The sequence below is a fragment of the Eimeria maxima genome, genomic scaffold (assembly GCF_000499605.1).
Source record: "Eimeria maxima Weybridge genomic scaffold, Emw_scaff252, whole genome shotgun sequence".
NCBI lineage: Eukaryota > Apicomplexa > Conoidasida > Eucoccidiorida > Eimeriidae > Eimeria > Eimeria maxima.
The window spans coordinates 6,568-28,051 of NW_013565370.1; the positions used below are offsets into that span (position 1 = coordinate 6,568).

At 48.2% G+C, this 21,484-nt stretch overlaps 3 protein-coding genes across 3 annotated transcripts; all 3 read right to left on the reverse strand.

Moving 5' to 3' along the window:
- Positions 1 to 9,312: 9,312 nt before the first annotated feature.
- On the reverse strand, positions 9,313 to 9,907 carry EMWEY_00024410 (hypothetical protein; the record flags this gene model as incomplete). The annotated part of the gene is made up of 3 exons (XM_013480923.1): positions 9,313 to 9,431; positions 9,551 to 9,770; positions 9,890 to 9,907. 3 exons carry the CDS (start codon positions 9,905 to 9,907, stop codon positions 9,313 to 9,315), a joined length of 357 nt encoding a protein of 118 aa, XP_013336377.1.
- A 4,751-nt stretch (positions 9,908 to 14,658) lies between these two features.
- EMWEY_00024420 (hypothetical protein, conserved) lies at positions 14,659 to 17,238 on the reverse strand (the record flags this gene model as incomplete). Its single annotated transcript, XM_013480924.1, has 7 exons — positions 14,659 to 14,922; positions 15,069 to 15,322; positions 15,430 to 15,576; positions 15,846 to 16,339; positions 16,452 to 16,767; positions 16,998 to 17,040; positions 17,218 to 17,238. The coding sequence occupies 7 exons, from the start codon at positions 17,236 to 17,238 to the stop codon at positions 14,659 to 14,661; spliced, it is 1,539 nt and encodes a 512-aa protein (XP_013336378.1).
- Positions 17,239 to 19,077: 1,839 nt separating this feature from the next.
- Positions 19,078 to 20,694, reverse strand: EMWEY_00024430 (hypothetical protein, conserved; the record flags this gene model as incomplete). The annotated part of the gene is made up of 4 exons (XM_013480925.1): positions 19,078 to 19,205; positions 19,591 to 19,742; positions 20,214 to 20,280; positions 20,616 to 20,694. The coding sequence occupies 4 exons, from the start codon at positions 20,692 to 20,694 to the stop codon at positions 19,078 to 19,080; spliced, it is 426 nt and encodes a 141-aa protein (XP_013336379.1).
- Between the last annotated feature and the right edge of the window lie 790 nt (positions 20,695 to 21,484).

The following is a 21,484-nucleotide window of genomic DNA, read 5'->3' on the forward strand; positions in this document are numbered from 1 at the left end:
TTTGGAAAGGTGAATTTCCATATTTCGATGTTTATTGGAGAAATACTCGACAGATGATAAACTCGTATCGTCTTTCCGAGCGAATATCAACAGTGGTATATTTGGCCAAATGCACTTCAAATATAACGACTTCTAGACAGAGGCCACTTTCAGCTTAAGGCCACAAAGAACCCCAGCCTTGCCCATGATGCCGACGGATACGAGAGTGTCTGGAGGCCTGCACGCTCAATATGTGAAGACACTCACTGTCTGAGTGCACGACGCAAATGTAAACGTGCAGAACACGTGCCATGCGAGCTTGGTAATGGCATTTAAGAAGAGAAACGAGCTTTGCGTCTCGAACAGGTGTGGCGGAGTGCATTTCAATGAAGGAAAGGGCAACGCAATGAAACATTCTAAGGTACAGATTCGTAGATCTCAAGTGTTGGCCACTAGCATCCCCACACTCAGGCCACTCTGCTATATACAGCTAGTGATGCTACTGGGGTACAACAGACACTCACAACCTGCACAGAGCGCAGTATACTAAATCACATAACCGTGTTGTCACCATGTGCTTTCACTTAAAGAGCCCACAAAACGCACAAAAGCGTCCTCTACTGCATCGCCACCCAGATCGCACGACGCGGTGATGCTAGTACATGCACATGGACACTAGCCGCAGCAAAATTCCCTCGCCGACGCAGCAGTCCGAGCAATTCTCGGCTACGGTGCGGCCGACGCAGTGTAGTGAGAGCAAAGCATCCACGACAGCACTTGCACAGAAAGAAGAAACACCCGATACTACTAAACAAGGGCTATGCCATTGGCTTTTGCAGATTTGTATACGGAAATTTAAGCTCCTTCTGCAAGATGCAAAGCAATCGTAAAACCCACCAATGAACACAGATAAGCCAAGAGTGATGGATCATACCCACGTTCATGTCGGGTACTCACCATCTGTGGAAAAGCAGGTTTGTCTAGGTGCAACTGATGCCACAAGAGCTAGCGTGAGAAACCCTTTTGGTGAAATGAATTCGCAGCTGTAGCACAAAGCCATAGCATACTCCCTGACGAGTGAGGGACAAGAAGGTCATATTTGTGTCATGTTCCACGTGTCTTGAGGTTTACGCAGCTCTTCCATCCTTTAGGGCCCCAACACTCACAGTCTGTATAGTGGCAGGCGTAAATATTCCTAATACTGTATTTCTAGAAACCAAATAAAGACAGCACACAACGCATATGGACAATAGGCCACAATCTAGCGTCTATATATCTCCGCCATGTGTCCTGAAAATGGTTTAGCCGGCTTAGAAGCTGAGCAGCTCACCACCTGCGCGCGCAATCGACAAACATTACATTGGGGGTAAATAATGTCCCGCAAGCGCCAGACAGGCGCTTCGGCGAGAAAATAAAACCAAGCGTTCAACACTGCACTACAGCACATATTACGGCTTGTTTTTGATTTAGCTTGTAGAGTAGCTGCATAAACAGCCGGAAACACTTATTTCGGTTGGGGACCCGGCAACTACAAGCATTCACAAAAGCGTCCAGTCCGGTCCACTACAGAAGGTGTTCCAAAACGAATTGTCAGCTCCGTAGAGCATCACGCCACAGGGTAAACTGGCACACCGTACTGCCTGCATATTACAATAGCGGCCGTAAATCCTGAAAACCAAAGCGACTCAAAAATGTATTCAATCGTAATCGCGGCAGACCGGTTTACTCCAGGATACTTACACATAAGCTTGCAAAGAGGATGAAGTAAGACATACTGTCTGCATATAAGCAGTGCACCGCCATTCAACCCACAAACTTCTGAATCTGAATAGTGCCACGTTGCATGCAGTGATGTCACAAGCGCTTGGCCTATATCTTGGTGGTGGCGGAACCCTCAGTACTCTTGACACACCATCTGCTTGCGAGCCAAATATTTGCAGACGCGAGTTAACAAGGCCATGCTGAACACTGAAAGTGCACGATACAGCCCAGATACTACCATCTGCATCGCTCCCTAAGGTAATTCGTAATAGCCAACGTGCCACTGGAAGGGCGCTGAAATGTAAAATACGTATTAATCCTTTCTACCGGTGACCAACGCACTTTCTGCTCCAAAAGGAAGTGGAACCCATGTATTCTGCAAAATATGTCTAAGGGCGTATTCACTAAATGCAAGGCTTCTGTTCACAGAGTATTGTTCACTGACACTGCTGCACCGCATATGTTCCTGCCCGCAGCTTCAGTCCACTGCAAGGCTTGTAGCTGTGCGCATTTTGCACGTAACACGCCGCCCTAAAAGCACAAACAGATATCAACTGAAGTACAGATTCAACACACTTCCTGTGCATACATGAATTGTGTTGTTGTTTTGAACATTAGCCAAAGTGAGCTTGAATGTACTCTTACAGACCGCATTAAGGCTAATAGCACCCGACGAATGGAGTTATGCCAGGGCACATCCAGCCAAAGACTAGCGTTAGTCGAAGCAATGCCTAAAGGGGTTAATTAGGAGTGTTGTATATCACCTCAGGGAATGTTATGCCACTCAAGTGATTCACAACGCTGCCTGATACACTTGTCACAATGGTGGAAGTGACCTCTGCAATGGGAGAACGAATTTGCATCAGGGGCGCAAAAATATCGCCATGCCGAATGCCGCTCCAGGTCCTCTGTCATCATGCCAAGGAACCATCTTGAAACCTTGCATAATCCACGGATGAAATGCTGAAAGCAGGAGCCCTAGAGGGCTAGTGGCAAACTCACGTTGCACGCTCCAGGAAAATGCACTGTACTTCCGGTTTCTCTCAAAAGGCACTCTCCAATGGCTCGGCTTCAGCTTGATAGCAGCTGCTTAGTGCCAGCTCATTTTTATCTCCGAAGGATCAGCGAAAGCGCAGAGCTGCTCGTGCTGATTTGTCCCAAACCCGTTTAAAGCCCAACACGAGCACAAACACCTGGATAGATAGGAACCACGTAAATGTTCCAACACCAAATGGCAGAAAACGCACATGCTGTTGCCTTGACGGGGCAAGTGATGCTCCCACGCCATGCGAAGGCACCACAAACAAAGCAGGCCCTTTCCTAGTTGCGGTTTATTCACCATTCACAGCTACATGCACAACTTATACACAATATGTAGGCATATTAGTCACCAGGAAATATGGAGGCATTTTCAAGGCTGACTGCACAAAACAGGAGTTGTACGGGATGGCTTTCTATTATACCAACATATTGCTTCACGACGCACTAGCTGAAGAAATCTATTGTGGATATAGGTGCAGCCATATGCCACGAAAACCGATGCAAAACGAAAAGGAAGCACCAAGTATCCACAAGCATGTCCACGTCTAAGCCGAAAGTATTTCAGCAACGTCTCAAGGGACAGCTAAGAATGCATCGCAAGTGGGCTGTCGAGTTGCGTGGCTTCATTTAGTACACTCTACTCGACAGGCATTGAATAAGCCTTCTGTAAAGGTACACTCAACCTCTTTAATGTGGGAGACTACTGCACAGAGTATACAAGGTGGAACGTTACCTTCTGTATGCGAGGTGCAGACGCATCTAACAAAATACACGGGACTACGGCGGATCAATGAATCCTCTAATGGTTGCAAACAACAACTAGCTCACTTTGCTCCAGCCAGCCTACCAGCATTTCACCCTTGTTCGCAGAAGGCTGGGACAAGACAGATTTTTCACCGGGCCAACGCATCGCCAAAACCAGTCAAGCTGAATAAACTGAACAAATCCTCACGTCCTGCGATACGCGCAGTACGTCGGTTCTTCTGGAAATATCCTCGGCGAACTGCGGCCTAAAGTGTGAAACTTAGGTGCATAACATAGTTCGACATCTCAACCTGCCAAAGGTGTGTTGATGCTGGAATCTGCCAAGCTGAGCTTTGAACGGCATTATATGTGGAGAAGTGGAAACGTACAGCCTGTACGTACTTCAGACAAAACGATACTGAATATGCGCCAGGAGACCAGGATGCTTTCCAAGGCACCAGTGGGCTTGAAGAAGTGTTGCTTTCCTTGAGCACATATCACAGGGTCGATGCGAGAAGGCGGGTATGGGAGGTGTAAGAATGATGCACGAAGGCTCACCTTCTGTATACAGTACGATATGTGTTATGAAGCAAAATACATCCAGACGCCAATATTTCGTTGTGGTTGAAATAGCAAGAAGGCCCAAAAGAAGCAGTTAAATTTTATAACAGTTTAGCCAACCAAGCTTCCAACCGCAACCGGGCAAACGAGTGCCCCCCAATGGGTTGCCATGTATAGTTTAGAGAGCCAAACGGAGACAAAAGTTCAAAGCAGCCTTACAGCCTGGTACGCACAGGCCAATTATGACCACTAATTGTCTTACAACGAATGATAGGCCGGCTCCTTGGCATATTGTCTGAATTCCATTGCTTCATGCTGCTCCACGAGCTCCAATGCGCAAGAGGAGCAGAATAAACTGACTCGCTAGTGACATGGAGCAAGCCCGCATATCTCCAGCAGCATCCACTAAGTTGTACGCTCATTCTCCGCACATAGCCTATCGTTGAAAACGAGGTTGCCAACATGCTCCAGATAAAGACCTCGACGGCAAGAGTCCTTGCTCGTCGAATTGTGCATTGCCAGAGCCCCCAGTCCACTCAAGTACCCATCAGGTGGCAAAACGTATCCAAGATAATGCAACGCACAAGCTAAGCAGTAACCAGTTGAGGTGTAATAGAGGCCAAAATCAAGTCTGCCACTGTACCATGTCGCATGCAGTTATTGAGTCTGCACAGGCTTGATGTAACCGGAGTTTAGTTGCTCCATTTGGTTTGTAGATAAAAGGTGTTCTGCTGATAAGCGTGTCGCCGACGTTGCAGTAAATGAAGTCGACAATGTATACTGACTGTCTGCATCCTCGAACATGCAAGAGCTACAATCATTCAATTGCAAACGAGCACGTTCCGCCAACATACGTCAATGGATATTCACACTGCTGGAGTCAATGGGGTCGACTCTTGGAGCAAAACCACGTGTCGGCAACTCACCTTCTTGTGTCCACCATATGCAGCTCCAGAATACTGCCTGAATAACGCTATCGCAAGCCTATGGTTGGGATATAGGCATACGCCAAGGGCAACTTCACTGATCACGTGTTCGGCCTGCAGGGTGGTGCATTCTTACGCTCTATCCCATTTTAGGCCCAAATAATAAGACAAAAATTCCCTGACTCTTGTCCTTTACACCAACCAAACAAAATGGGACAACAGCACGTAACATGACATTAATAAGCAAATTCCTAGTACTAACAACTAGATTCTACAGGTGATTTTGGTGATAATAGCTTATGTTTGGAAAACGGCTGAGCTACCGTTGTCCACAACCTGGTTTAGGTGTTAATTGTTCTGCGGGGAGGTAAAATATTAGCTCATTAGACCTGATTCTTCTTAAATCTCGGCGACCGTATTGTGGACGAGGTGCTAAACCTTGATTGAGGCAAGGACAGCGGTGCGCTCGAGCATAGTAAGCATGGTTAGAAACTCCGGTTTTGCATTCGAGATTTAGATTATTCCAGAAAGAAACAGTGCCGCACTTCCTGTGACGGTGCAAGGCATGGAGGGCTTTCAATCACTAAAGCATAAGCACTGAAGACATTTCCTTCTTGCACCTGACTGCTTGCCGCTTAACATCCCGCCTCTGTCAAAGCTGCACCCCGAGATGGGCCTTGAACTGAAGATATGTGATACCCACAGACTGTTCAGCGGTCACACAGCCGTCCCCATCACTGTTGTAGTTAACAGGCAGCAACTAAATTCAGTTATGCCATCACCTACCGACACAGGACTCTTCGAAACAGCTCGAAACTTAGTAATTGGAGGGCATTCACAGGGAGTAGTCATACTAAAGACGACTAACGCAGAAATTAACAACTGGTTAGACCCTGGGTGGTTGACAGTCCACTCATAATATCAGATTGAAGGACATGCACCTTGCGAAGTAGTTTTAAGGGTGGTAAGGTCCTTTCTGGCTTTCTCCCGTACAACGAGCTCCCCAAATCCCGCCCTTGGTCTCAAAATCGATTCACCGCTTCACATGCAAGAGCTGCATGGCACTACAAACAGCGCTCAGCCATAATCCAAACGTACGATCTTTTGTTCGCAGCCAGAGAGGGATACCGTCCAGCTTTGTAAGATTCCTAGAGCCCCGCTACTGCTAAGCATAACGGCCTAGTATGTGAAAATTAGGTTTGTCCAGTCAACATCTAATGAGTGGAGTTTCCATTTTTTTTTAGGGGGGAATGTAAACATACAAGCTACGTAGGGAGGAAAATATTAATTCAACACCAAAACTACAGGTTATGAGATAGGCCTAGGTAGCAGTCATGGACGTTTGCCTATCTGCGGTTCCAGCTTCGTCACGTTTCCGCAGACTCCAGCGCTGACGCAATCAGCGCTGTTGCAACAGAACACTCTATCGCTTTGAGTGCACAACACCAACTTCTGCGTGACCCAACGTAAGCACACGGTACATACATGCTGATCAGATGAAGTAAACAGCGGTTGCCCCGACGAACTCGCGGATGGGCTACAGTAAGAACAGCAGTCCACTAGGACCATCGGAGAGTATCAAGTGCGTTGATGCCAACGCATAGACTGCGCAGAAGCATATTTGTATGCGGGCGAAGGAAAAAGAGCATGTAAAAAGCACAGCCGTACTTTCTGTATCGTAACAGACCCCGAACTCAACCTTCCACAATACATCAGCACTTACTATGCACTTCGCGCTCCTTTGAATCGTTTGAATTACGAGATGACGCATGGCTGCAGGTAATAATTCGGAGCAACCTAACCAAAATGCGTCCATCCCGCTCCACAACCATTTCGTCAACCATGATGCAATCTCAGCAACCCGCTTGCAATTTCTAAGTGTACACTGCAACAGCAACGTACTGACTGTACCGATTAGGAAAAAGCAACTGCACAAAACTTGAGCACCCCCCGCGTGGTTCTCCACTCTGCAGGCGAGCAGGTGCCACTTCCTATTCCAGCTGGTTATAGAGCCATTAACCCACTAGTCACAAATAGCCAAACGCCTCAATGTTTCCCGCAGAGGTGCCCAACTATGGGAATCATTATGTACCATATCGCGACATGTGGGAAACAAAAATGCCAAAAAGCAAAACGGTGAGCAAACAATCTTGCGATCGCTGCATGTAACACCGCTGCAGAATTGCCAGTTTTTGCGTAGACGAGGACGACGCACGTGCTGTAGGCATAATTAGTGGGCCGGTGTCATGGCCTTCAGAAACCCTCTCCCGTTGGCCAATGCGCATTCGCAGGTGAGCTAGGTATTGCTGCATCCACGTTTTACATACCTCCGATGCACCTCAGTGCCTAAGCGGCACTTTTGTTCCTGAGTTAAGCGGATTTCATCGACTAGAAAGTGGTCAGTTATCCGGCATGCTAACGTTCCCACTTGCACTGGAGGGCAAAACAAGCACCACCACCCTGGTGCCAGCCTTTCGAACCAGCGTACGCCCTGTCACAAACGCATAGGAATCACTATGTGACTATGTCTGGTACAGCCACATCGCGTCGATAGCTACCCACAACCAGTCAGTGAACGCAAGCAGCTTAAATAACTAAACTAGGGTGCTGAATTAGGCCTCTCAGCACTTTCCTAAAGAGATAACCACATATGGCATGCATTGCTTTGGGCAACTCACGACGAAAGCTGCTGTGGGATAGCATTTCTCCCTGGGAATTAAAGGCTTAGTAACCCATGCTTTTTCCGTTGGGTAGAGTATGTACGCAATGCGTATGCCGGGGTTGGCACAAATTAGACAAATGCGTTGTTGGGCAGAACCCAAAAGTAAGCGCATTGGCTTGCTAAACCAATTCAGAGGCCTTTTGTGTAGCAAGCACCTACTGTGTCTCCCACTTGTTCCGCACAAATTTGATCGGGGATGTTGCAAAATGATAACTTGAACTCACGAGCTGTCCACACGGGAGCCAGCTCACGCCTACAGTCGCAGTATTGCATTGGAATGTCAAGCATAAAAGCGATTCTCAAGCGATCTGCCACTGCGCAACCCACTCAAGATGCAGCAGTAACTCCCAAACCTACCTTTCCACCTACTCCGCCTAGTCCAGTTGACCTCAATGGTGGTGCCAATGTAACTGTTGCCACACCACCAAAGAGCCGTTGCTCAATTCTTTTGTTTCACTCCCTGCTTCCAACGGCCTTATCAGGCTGTCTGCCATACTGCGCAGCTCTGCAACATGTCAAAATGGGATCAGGTCTTCCTACACTCCTGCTAGTGTCCACGCCCTGCTCTTTCAACGCAGTAACGTTCACTGCGTGTTTGCGCAAATCTCTGCTTACCATCAGGCAGGCAGGTGATACGTGCAAACAGGTGTGTTGTATTCACCGATCCCTGCGGCGGAGGAGCTGCGCATGAGCACAGAGCACAGCTCTGTGCTCACGCACCCATGCAGTGTTTGCCGTGTTCGACTAGCCGACCTAATTATCGCTCTCATACTCAGGATACCAGTGATGCACCCAGTCGTAAACGTGGGGTATTGCAACTCTGAACCTGTCAAATGCTACAATCTCAGCAACGCACAAGCTGCGAACAAAGCTATTGGCCACGCTGACTTGTTACTCCACGCCAACACACAAATGAACTCTCTGATGCAATAGTTGGGAGAAGGTTCCCGCAAACCAGAATTGCGCATGCCAAGACAGGCATGCCGGAAGTTGGGGAACAGGTTAGTTAGACCTGCTAGATATCAAAAACTACGTTTGTACTGCGGCTCTCCGCATGCGAAACGATCTCGTTCGTGGAAAATATCCCAGGCAGTCGGTCCATGTAAATGCTAGGCAGTCCAGGCGTGATTCCAGACGTACTTGCTGGTCGCCCGGGAGGCATGGCCTGTCGGCCTTCCTGCAATCCTTTGCTCTCTGGAAAAGGACCCCGCAACATCCCCAACTGAAAAGAACTGCAGCCAACCAGATGTGACAGCTCGGAACACATTCAACGATACAGCGTGAAGCGTGAGCTAGATAACTAGAAGGTGCACCAATCTGGCTCAGGTTGAAGTGTCTTTTTTCCCCCACGTTGCACTGATTAAGAAAGCTTGGTTACACTGTAGTGTCAAGTGTGATCTTCTACAGAAACATACGACATTTGAGCGACGTACCCGCTGCGCAATAAGTGGCAGGACCCCCAAGATGGTGGGACACTTCCTCTTGGAAAGGATCAACAACCTGTTGCTCCGCAGCAAGTGTAATGCAGGCCTGTTTGTCGAAAATATTCTTCCCATTCACTGCCGTTCATTGCCGTCCTTATACACAATCCGTCTCTGTGCCTAGCAAAAAGTGCATTGCCAGCTGGCGAGCAGTAAGAAACCCATCCCCACCGAATTTTCCTGGTTCCGCCTCAAAACAGCAGTATTGACCATCAGCTGGAAATGCAGTGCAAAGCCAACGACCACCAAACAGAATATGGTGTTATGGTGTGTTGGGAGATGATGGCCTGTATCATCTCACAACAATCGCCATGCTCTGGCTTGGGCACCCTCACTTACCGCCACTTCTGATATTTGCTCTTTTCCGTCATTTTCCGGCTCCGTAACTGTGTTGATAGGGGACGACGGAGGAGGAATAGGTTCAGGGCTCCCTGGTCTATCCACCTCATCTTCGTCAATCGCATCATTGGAGGCCTCTTCCTCAACAGAAGAAATTCCAGGATCCTCAGGAGGTGGCGAATTAGGATCGTTTGCTTCAGCACTTTCGTCCATGGCCTGTCGCATTCAACACATTTCAGACACATATGCTCTTGCCGTCATACCATCCCAAGGAGTGTATCTCACAACAAACCATTCTCGTATTCGGCTAGAAATTCTTGGATTATACTGCATACGGCATCAACCGTACTCATGTCCAAACAAACCCAAAGAAATGCTCTACTGTTAATTCTGTTATTAGCAGCTGCTCATCAAGCGCAATCTTTGCACAAGGAACCTCGTGGCAGCCACTACCTCCTAAGCTCCACGACTGACTCAACGCTGTAGATGCCGCTACATTTATTTTCACGAAGCTCTTAACTCGTTTTCGCCCCTTGAACAACAGGAGGTACGAAAGCTAGGATTCATCTACACGATAGATCCCACTCTGCAGCACTGGCAAACATGCTTAGTAACCTGCCAAAATATCGGTCATATGTATCACGCATTCCTGTCAAGCTGTAGGCTCCACTTCGCATCCAATAGGGCATGCCAGAATCCATAGGGCCAATGCATCACCGAGATATGGAGCAATCCTAGCCCTTTTGTAGTATGCTTCGGTGGAACCGTATACAAATCGTGCAGCTACGCTCAACTGCTGCCACATAACCCTGGCATGAAATGGAGCTCTACGTGGATGCTGACTAACTTCATCGAGAAAGTACGAGAGTGCGTAATGCACAACACAACGAGTTGGCCATCTATATATCTCCATCGAGAAGGTACTAGAGTGCACTATACTTTCCACGCCAGACGGAGCCATCTATAATCCCCCATGGAATTCACATGCTGCAAGCGTCGTGTAATGGCGGCACCGGTTGTGATAAAAGCACTGGGACGCTTACGTTGATGGGAGGTTTTTTCGCAAACCTCCTTAGAGCAGTGGCTAGAACTAATGAGGCGATGACCGCACAACAAAGAAGACGGGCGGCGCGGTGTTGTTTGCCCGGCCGGTTGATTGGTTGCTTTAGCTCCAGGGGGTCCGCATGATCCTGAAGGGGCACCCACTGTCCCAACACCTCTTCGTGAGCATAAACAACCCTGGCGGGTGAAGTAGAAAAACACGCTAAGGGTCCGATATGGACGAGGAGCAACAAACACCAGCAGGCGCGCCGAAAGGTGGCCGCTTGCTGTAGAGGATCGCCGGCCATTTTCTCCGAAACACCTGATCTTCAATCACTTCCGGAAAAGATTCGGTGTGTTTACAAAAATAACAGAGTGCGTTTACAAAAATAACAGCAATAGGCAGGCAGTGCAAGGCTCAAGTCTTGGTGGTCTCGGGTACCAGCCTCGAGGGTACTGCACAAGCGCTGGGACCAACCCCAGAACACTATAAACACTGAAACGCCAGCAAGAAAGACCCTAGAATACACGCAGCCAGTATCGCAAATAGACAACGAAGCTTTCTTTCTACGCAGAGCTTTTAAATCAACGGGCGGCTGCGGCGGGCCGCGGAGACGATCCGCCAGATTCACAGGACTATGCTACGCCATAAACGGAAAGATTCACGGTAAATTTTACTAATAAAAACAAGAAATCAAATACGAAGCCAGTTGCCCCTATTTTATCTAGGTTTTGGCGATTAGTTGTGTTAAGGGCTAGCAAGACACCGCTGGTCTCCGTGCTACTGGGGCTGAATGGGCGTGTGAGAACGGTAGAAGGAAACACTTGAATGAAAGGCTGGGTTTCTCGTTCTTGAGGAATAACATTTATCTCAAGTATTGTGGTGTTGCGTGTTCTTCTGTTGGGTAGTTAAATCCTGAGTTTATTGGTATGTATGACAGAGTACCCAAAGCAGGGCATTCGGATGCTGCTTGCCGATGGTTGCTGTGGCACGGCGTGTGTGAAATTGGTACTGGGGCCTCTGCTTGCTCTCCCTCTGGTCATGGAAGGCCGCGTAAGACTTTAACAAATACCTACAATGTTTGTGCATGTAGAAAAGGGGAAGTTGGCTGTGTTTCTAAGAAGGGGTGCCATGCAGCATGAGCTGCAGCACGGTCTGTGGAGATTCCTCGACATCAAACAAGAACACTTATCTTAAGTACCTTTGGCTCACAATGAGCTTCAAGAGACTGCAAATACTTGCGTGCTCTCCAAATGTAACATGCGTCCCCTTGATCCCTTAGGCAGAGGGGCCGTAGGCCCTTTAATTTGAGTGGAGAGGGGGCCATGGCGGTAGGTGTCGTTCTTAGCAGAGAGAAGTCGCAAGCTTCAGCACACTCGGTAAATTCTTTAGGAAGACAGTTCTTAAAAAGCGGATGGCTGGCTGGCCTCCTTCAGCTCCAATGCCCTAATGTCACATGGCCAGGAGCAGGCGCGACGACGAGCCGGTGCTGACGGTGCTGCAACACGTGAGCTGCGTTGCAGTGACTAATCCTGCAAGGCAACCAAGCATGAAGTAACATTCAACCTCCAACCTTTATTGGGTAGATGAAACAACCTTGGTGAAAACTTCACCACAATTACTTGTACCACAATTACTTTGCCCCTCATAGCAAGCCACCGCAAGGCCAGGCCAGGGCACCGTACAAGCAGAACTTCGTGCATATTTTTGCAAATCTGTCCTCCCCACTGACCCCTGAGCAACACATTTCCTCGTGTGTGTAGTCTCCCATAACTTCGGGATACCGCAAACAGGTGCTGCTGCTGCTATCACTCAGAGCGGCAATCCGCGCAATCCGCGGCAATCCAGATGCGTGGCCTCTTGGTTTTTGTTGGTGTCCGCTTTTTGATGTGCACATACCAAATTGTTTAAATATGTACTGGCCTTCTGCCATCTTTCAACAACCGTGAACGCGTGGGCAAGTCCCATAAACCAACGCAGTCTCGGTACACGACAGAATAGGGGAGGTGTTACCGCTGTGACACTGATATAGTGCAGGTGAAGGCAGGGGCGGTTACGCACTGAAATCGGGTAACGCACAAGGGCATGCATATGGAAAGATATGAGCGTGTCATTGCATCTGACAGGGCAACAGTCAATGAATAGTTAAACGCGTTGATTTTGAATGCGCTTTCACTTGCCAGTGACGCCGAGGAGGACATGTAGATGCTCCTGAGCAATGGCTTCGGAGAAGGGATTATCAGATATCCTTTCTGCTTGCCGCTATTCCGGCCATTTAGCTTGATGTTTTCGTTTTGTGTGGCAGACGAGAGTTGCTGACCCCGGGTCTGTCATCTCGGTATTCTCTAGTGATGTTTCTGTCTCTGCGTGAACTGGGTTGGGGAAAACATGGTGGTTCCGTGAATATCTGAGAAACCTACAGTTTACGGAGTGTTTACGAAGTGTGGAGTGAAGCACAAGATTGGTTTGTACTGTGTGGCCTTCTACTGCCCGTTTTGTTAACTGTCTTTATTCCCTGTTACGTTACATTCTATGCCTAGCTTATTCGTGGCTTTGCGCCAAAAGTCTCCAATACATATCACACTTCATGATTGTGTTAGCAATGATGCCATACCGAAAATCACCGAGCCTGCAGATGTGCCTCGTGAACAGTTCGGCCACGACCTTCGCCGTAGATGAACAACCCATTAAGTAGGCATATTCGGTCAAGTTTATCAGCGGCAGCTTATATTGCATCTCCTGGAACCTGGTGAACCCGCAATGATACTGATTATGATATCCGTCTAGACCCGTTCGGGAACCGGAATGTGCTAAAGAAGTCTTGCGTTGGGACTGTTTTGTAGTTTTTGTTTCTTATATTCTGGACACGTAACGAGATATACGTGCACTGACAGGAGTGCCCACAGCCAGCAAAGGGACCTGGACACTAGGTGCGCTGCTGGGTGGGCTCCACCATGGACAACAAAACCCGACGGTGCGTTTTGCATGTGACTCTGCAAAGCGACCTGGAGAGTTTAGTCTGTTGAGCGGCCCCGTGCTCGCCTGGTACTGCAGGTGATTATCATTGATGTCGTTCTTCACAAGGGGCCCACTACTCACCTGATTATCACTGGAGTAAAGAGGAAACAATTTAGAAACTGTAGGGGATTCATCGCAAGCGAGTGCCTTGTATGGCAGCTGTTACTGATTTACACAGTTATCCAGTTTCTGGTATATACATTCATTAGAAATGATCTTCCTGCAGGCCTAGAGGAGGATAAACTTTTCCTGTGCCCTAGAGCAGCAACGAGACGGTTCCTCTAAACTGTGGCCCGTTACCAGTTCAGCGACGACCCTATGGGGCAACGGCACCAGGTACTACCGTTGCAAGCTGCAGGCGTTTAATCTATCCTGATGCAAGAACTCCTATTTGGACGGTGCTCTGCCCCGTGCTTCCCCTTCCCTGCTGGGCTAATTACTGCTGTTAGGATATGCGGGTTCCTCACGTAAACCTCTGGAATCCGTACACAAAACACTGGAAATATAACTGCGTTGATTAGGTACGCCTACGTCACCCAGCCTTCATAAACTCCCAGCAAAAGCTGGAAAGGCGTGACAAAATGGCCAGCTAAAAGCAATTCTGGAAATACGGCGGCCATTGCTATCTGCTACCATTGAGCTGTTTGGCGAATGAAATGGCAGACAGCAAAACACTGGCAAATAAACACATTTACGAGCCTTAAACGCACAGGTAGATAAGATCTCGCCCCCTTGGTTACATGCCTTGAGGCTTATATTTTCCAACATTGGCTTCCACTCTGGTCGCAATAGCCAAAGTTCAACAAAACCGCCAGTCCCTCTCTTGAGATGATTATCAAAGAAAAGCACCAGTCTAATCCTACCGAAGTATAACAAATGCAGCGATATGAGTGGATATCCAATCTTCCGGGAGCTTTGCTCCTTGACAACGGATGTTATAGAAGGGGCATTGGGTTGAAACGGCAGCTTGTCTCCAGCCATGCGGCTTATCAAGCTCGGTGCAGGCCTCGTTGCATAGAGCCCGTACTGGCGCTTTCTTCAGGTTTACTCAGTTTTCAGGAATTCAATAATGTTCGCCAAGAGCATATGGTCACTCCTCATGTCGTAGACATGCACACCTTTGAGGATGGAGGCGAAAGTTGGAGGCAGTACACCTGTTGAGCTCCCCGTTTCGAACATCCTATCCAGGGTTTCTGTGCTAGATGAAGCTAGGCGTACAACTACTCTGTCTAGATACCCAACGCCTCGCGGAGAAGAGAAAACTTTTGGAGCAAGACATCTTTTCAGCACACTGAAAGGCGAATGGCCCTGCACAAGTGTCATCATACAACAACCGCCCTCACGCGAATTCAAGTTCTCTTAGTCAAATGTTCACAGAACGCCCTAAGGCAGAGGGGTGGGGGGAATCAAAATACGGCATGAGACACAATTTCGACAAGGCAGGGACTGCTTACCAAGACAGGCGACTCCGCTGGATATTGACACCCTCGGCTCCACTTGTACGTGTAACCAGCTCCGTAGCATGCACTGATAAGTCTGAACCCCAGTTGCCTAAGAGACGCTGGAAGCATTTTGCCACTACCGGCCACATTGACAGTCCTACCCAGCCTGTCAACAGACCATAGGAGGGGCTCATATCTGCTCTCAATGATCTCCAGCGGTTCAGCCAGAGCCTCCGTCAGCAACCTCGTCATCTTGATATTATCCGCTGCGCAGGAACGTAACAAAGATGTAGAAAGACGAAGGAATAGTGGAAACATGCTACTTTACCTCTAATGGGACCTGGTTCTACCAGTGCTAGTGCTACCACCGTACGTTCTTGAGAGGAAGCCGCCTGAACTCTCGCAAAGGCAGGATACTGTGCTATGTCGTAGGTCTTGTAAAGGTGCGACAAGGCCTCGGCGTGTAAATGCTCGTTGAAGTCGGCTCCAAAAACAACCCCCAGAGAGAAGGAGTCAAGCCCTGGATGAAGACACAGTGATGGCCGGAACAATTAAGTAGTTGTAGAGCTGAGATTGTTCTCTAAATACAAACGCAGCTCTACTGAATATTTGTTTTGTGTGATCCCACATGAGTAATCGCTAGTGGCATTCTCTGCAGTCTACTTGCAAAAGCTGCATTCATGCCCTTTTCGAAAGAGGACGATATTGTGTGGTGCCCTTAGGGGTGCTATAAGGGAACGTGAAGGCCCCAGCGTGAGAGGTCGTGCTTAGACAACTTGGTAATCTTACCTAGTTGCGTGCTCCCACAATACTTAAGAAGTTCTGGAAATACGTTCCTAAATTGTTTTGCGTCCCACCCCTTCAGGTGAGCACCCACAATGGCGAGCTTACCCATATTGGGAAATTCAAACACGGCGCCAACAAAACCCTTTTCCCCCCCGTGAATAGATTGTTCCGCATTGCACACTTTAATAGGCTGGTGCGTTTCGCGCATAATATGGATGAGAGTTTGCGTATTTGGACTCAGAAGAGTCTTTGCTTGCGTTCCTCTGATGTTCCCAAGATAGGTGATCGACGCTGGACCCCAATTTGGGACGGTGCTAAGGAGGTTCAGCACGAACTGGATATTTTCTAGGAGCTGCTTTTCCCTGCGGGAGTCTAATTTCATGTTTTCTTGGAGCACAATTGTCACAGCATCCACTTCGTCTGGCTTGAAGCCCTTTTCTTCATCGAGAAAAGGGGCAAGGACCTGAAAAGTATTTGGCTTGATCATGAGCGCATTCCTGAAGCAAACCAATCAAGAGAGAGCCATATGGACAAACGCTATGGGCTTCTAATGGCAGAAAGGAGGAGCTCCCAAGGTAACAGGATCCAAAACATCCTCGCCGTACCTACCATTGTATGAAGGCTACGCGTAGGGTCTTGTGCGGTCTACTTTTGATATCTTCCCGGACTTTGCTCATGAGTTCCGCGTGTTCAGTAACAAACATGTTGTATTCTCTGATAGTGTCCTCTACAGAACCGAAGCAAGGAGGCTCATTGAGCTTCATCCGACGAATGACCTCTTCTGGGCTGTACACGCGCGCCATTGGATTCGCTCCGCAGCCTTGCACAGGGACTGCATCTACGGGTCCCATGCCAAACCTACGTTGACTTGAAGCGGCGTCCAGCAAGGAGGCCTTCGTTGGTTTGTTCTTTAAAAAATTCTCGACTAAAAACACAGGACAAGAAAGCTCTCATGAGCAGCTAATTAAGTGCGAAAATTTGGTGCAGTGTTCCCATGTTGTAGCAAACAAAAAACAGCCACCTACTGTCAACCTTCAGTTCTACGGCAACGCTGAAAATGGTTTTAAATGCCTGAATGCCTTCGAATGGTTTCAAATGTTTAGCAGTGGCTAAGAGTGAGGACATCGAGCAGCTATATCTGCTTCGGATATTTACCCTCCGGTCCTGTGTCCTCGAGCAAAACTTTCTTCTCAGGTCGCTGCACAAATAGCCGCACCACAGAAGAAAAGCAATTGACAAAGAAACAGCAAGGATTCGTGAGTGGGAGCTTAAAAGACAACCTTCGAAGGGTTAGCCTTCGGCGCGTCGTTCTAAGAAGGAGCTCTCGACACTCTCGCCGTCGGCGCAGCTGGAGGTGACTCTGAGCTGATGTCACCGCCTCTACACTGTCATCCATATCTCACTTCTGCAGAACCGCAGCAAGAGACGCAACTACAAGGCAATTCTATCCGACTGGAGTTCTGCTGCTCTGTGTTGTTGACTACAACGGACATACAGGAGTGAACCGGCGACTGCACTGCTGATGATTAGACGGAGCTGGGATCCATAAAGCACATAGCTGTCCACGTGAAAATAATGCTAAGGAAGTCTGGATTCTTACCTTCGGCCTTCGGGTCAATATACACACTGCAGCGCAAACGCCAAGAACAACAAAAATCGTTTGATACACGTAGGTGGATGCTGCCTGGGTCTTCGGGGCTCGATATGAATGCGGATGAATCAAACGGCTGTTACTGGCATTGTTACACAGATATAGCTTACTCCTGAGGAAGCGAGAATGACCTTTTTAGCCGAGGAGACGGCGCATCATCGGAAGCGTCGAGTACATTCAAGCTGGAGGCACGCCGTAGCCTACTGGCGCGGTCTCCCCTTGGAGCATAAAGTTTGTTCGCATTTGAATTGCAAGCTCTCAGGTATAAGACAAGAAAAAAACACAATAAGTGTTTTTTCATTCCTGATAGGCTACGCCAACCACCGGCAGTCATGGTTGGTCACAGAGCGGGCGAAGAGCGTATGTCTGTCTTGCACTCAACAGCATGAAACACGTTCTATCCTTGGTCAAATCCAAACTATAAATAAATATATAAGTAGGAAAACTCGGTCTTGGGAATGGACAAATGCGCGAGAAGACCGCCACTTGACTCTCAGTTGCAGCCCAGACCGCTGCACGCGCTGTCACCGCTAAGATAGTTTTAGTTGCTCCTGTTTGGTCGGTTGAATGTTGCAGAGCTCCGTTTTACTCCTATATGATAGGCTAAAGTATTGTTGATTTCAAAGTAACTCGCATTTCAACAACAGCTTATCCCCCTGCTGCCGACGACCGCAGGTCCACCCGTACAACAGCGCCTCGCAGCCCCATCGGCGGCAGAGACACTCGGGAAGCTGTTGGCTCGAACCGTGGCCAATTGTTTTGAATTAAATTGAAATAAAGACTTAAACTTTGTTGATATTTCTTTCACTGTCTTGAGATAGTTGAGAGCAAAAGTCCATTCAGATCCGCTGGCTCCGCACCGCTCGCTCATCTAGCCGAGTGGAATTTACGTTAGTCTTGAACATGAATAGGCAAGAAAATTCACCACACATCAGTGAATCTGAAAGTACGGAGCAATGAGATTCTAAGCCATACATCTGTGAGCAGACATTTTTTCTTTGATGAAAACGCGTGCTCCATTGCCCCGTGATGTGAACGCATGTCTTCGCGATAAGAACTAGCAAATGGATTGCCCATAGAGTGCCATCAACTACCAAGGAATAAATGCATGTAAGTTTTGTATCCGCATAACTGTATACGACTTCAACTGCCAACTCTACGTTCTCAGAGTGCCGCACCTAGGATTTATGAGATGTATGCGCATTTGTCTATGCATATATGCATCCTATGCCTATGCGCCACCAAACAAAACATTAGAAGAGCCTCAAAATGTGACGAAACATCAGAATTACTAAAAACGAAGGTGTTCATATTTAAACAACCCGTTCTCCCTCGGCTGTCAGCGAGCAATGCCCCTATCCGCTGCTCTCCAAAAGCGCGTTAGACGCGTTCGTTTTGACCTCAAAGGCATACACAGAAGAAGCAACACAGCGCTTGCCTTACACACCTCGTGGGTGCCAAAAACAGCGCTGAGGACTGTGCCAAACGAGCCCTGCAGGCACAAGCCAAGGGATGCTGGGGCCCGCAGCAACAACAGCTACTGCTCCTGCTGTGGCTCCTGCTGCTGCGGATTTCGCAGTTGTACTAAACGCCGCAACATTTTTTCAGCTTTTTCCCGGAGCCGCAAGGACATTTCTTGTTGGCGTCTCGGGACCTCAGCTCTACAGGAGGCCGATAAGCGACAACTCTCCCGTCATCTTCAGCTGCAACACCTGTAGAGCCAACCATCACCAGCAGCAACGGAGACAAGGACCTAGCAAAAAAGCGTTAGGCTGAATGCGCAGATCCCTATATTTTCACTCCGCCAAGAGCGTCCTTTCAGTTTGTGGGCGGCAGTAACAACGAAAACTGAAGAGTGTTCTAACGCAAATTACTGTCATGAAACCAGAGGACAGCACCTCACTCCTCCAATTTAAAGGTGACCTGGAGCAAATTTCTTTACGTGTGGGGCTGAGAACACCAAGACTAGCTGCTATGGTATTGCACGCGTTCTCTGTGTATCGGTGTTAGGGCTTTGCTTTGTCTTATTGTGCGAAAGAAGAAATTAGGTTTCCCAGTGTTTGCTCATCATCTACATCTAGGGTTTGTGCTTCGAACCTGCGTTACGGAGTTCTTGGTCAATGCGCCCGAGGCGGAGGTCCCCTAAAAGGTAGTGGGCGCCTCTGTTGAAAACGGAATAGGCACTGGCACCACCGCTGCGCTCCCCCAAATTGCGAAATATCAAAATAATGCCTAAGATGGAGGCAAAGCTGCACACGAACCAGGCAAGCAGCAAGCGCATCCGCGGAAATGTGAAAGAACAGAGCAGCTGCCAAAGTACAATAAGCGATACGAACGTGTTCTAATAGCTAAACTAATTGCGGTTAGAACTTGTAACTGTAATGGCGAACCTAACGTCACGATCAGGTTCACGCCCCGAAGCCTGTCCCCGCCCTATACTGATTATATGGAGAAAATGTGTGGAAAACGCAGGAACAAATAGTATGACATCAACATTTCATTGAGATATATCGAGTGCAACAAGGCAGAGCATCGACCTGCTGCCCAACTAGAGCAGACTGATGTTAAGAAAGCAGCGATCACTAGGGACGGGGAGATGACGGGCACACACAAAGCACGCAGCACCAGAAAAAACTAAAAATCCACAACAGCAGCAGCATGACCAGATACATGAGCAAATGGGGAACGAAACATCTGCGAAGAATACTACAAGTCCTCACACTGCCCCGAAATAGCGGAGACACAGAAGCACTCCTACAACCAGAGCCGCCCTTGCAAGGTTCGCGCCTACAAATACGCAAAAAAAAAGTGGAGAGTAAGAAGTGGGAAGCTGGTGCCTCAACATCTTAGCTGGTAGCCGAGACACCACAAACACCAACCCATGGCATTTTGGGTTACACTTGATCGTCAATACAATCGCTGCATTTTGCACAAAAATGTTCCTGCATGAAAAATACATGAAAAGGCCACCTCAGTTAATAGTAGCACATGGAGCTGCGGAGGAGCTGCACCGTCGGTAGCATGCTTCACCAGCCTGCTTCTCACGCGTGTGGTCTCAGTATTCCAATTCTAATCTGTTCTACGCTGTATTTTGCACATGCATATTTCATAGAAAGGCTTACGCGTTAATTTTCCCCTCCAGAAACTCCCAGTCAAGACCTGTGCGAGAAACTGCGTGAGGCCGCGGGTATCTTCCTCCATGGTGCTCTTCTTCCAACTCGAGGCTACTGCATTTGGAGCAGGGAATCTAAAACGAGAGTGTCTTGCTGGAAACAAAAGAGCAGCAATTTGATGCGTTCTTGACCTACGTGGACTGGGCGGTGGCGAATAGCAAGAAAACCAAACAAGACGATCGTTGATTAGACGCTGGTTTCAGCGAAGACTACAAGTTCCGATTTAATACGCTTTTCAAAATCAGCATAAAGAGGTCTACTTCACAGTCCCAGTAATGCTCTTGGGTTTGATGTGGCAAAGGCGATCGTGAACCGTTCAGTAACCACAGTCGTTGCCTGCAATTAGATTCACCGAAGCCAAGTTAAAACTCAATTATCCCGTTTCGGTTTACAAAAAAAATCACAAATGTACTTTCCCCACGTGAGATTTCTTCCGTATCGGCCTGACAGAATAGGCGGCAGCCGACGCTGCATGCGGGTGGTTTGGGACGGAAGAAGAATTCAAGACACAACTGACATTCATTCGTTCATATATTAAATAAATTACCTGAACAAACGACAAATGTTATCATTCTACTCATCACCGAGCCGTTTTGTGATTAGGCACCCGCTTGCTAATACCCTCCTACCTAGCCCCCGAGAGTGTGAGAGCCTTCCTCTTTATCCAAGGGGTGTTGTCAGCCTCAATAGAGTCAAACTTCTCTAGATAGCAGTGTTCACGTATCAGATGATCATTCTGTTCCCAGCCATCCCTTGTCAAGTGGCTATAAGGCCAGGGGTTCGTGCTCAGCTGGTAAGTACACTCCTACTTGCGTGGG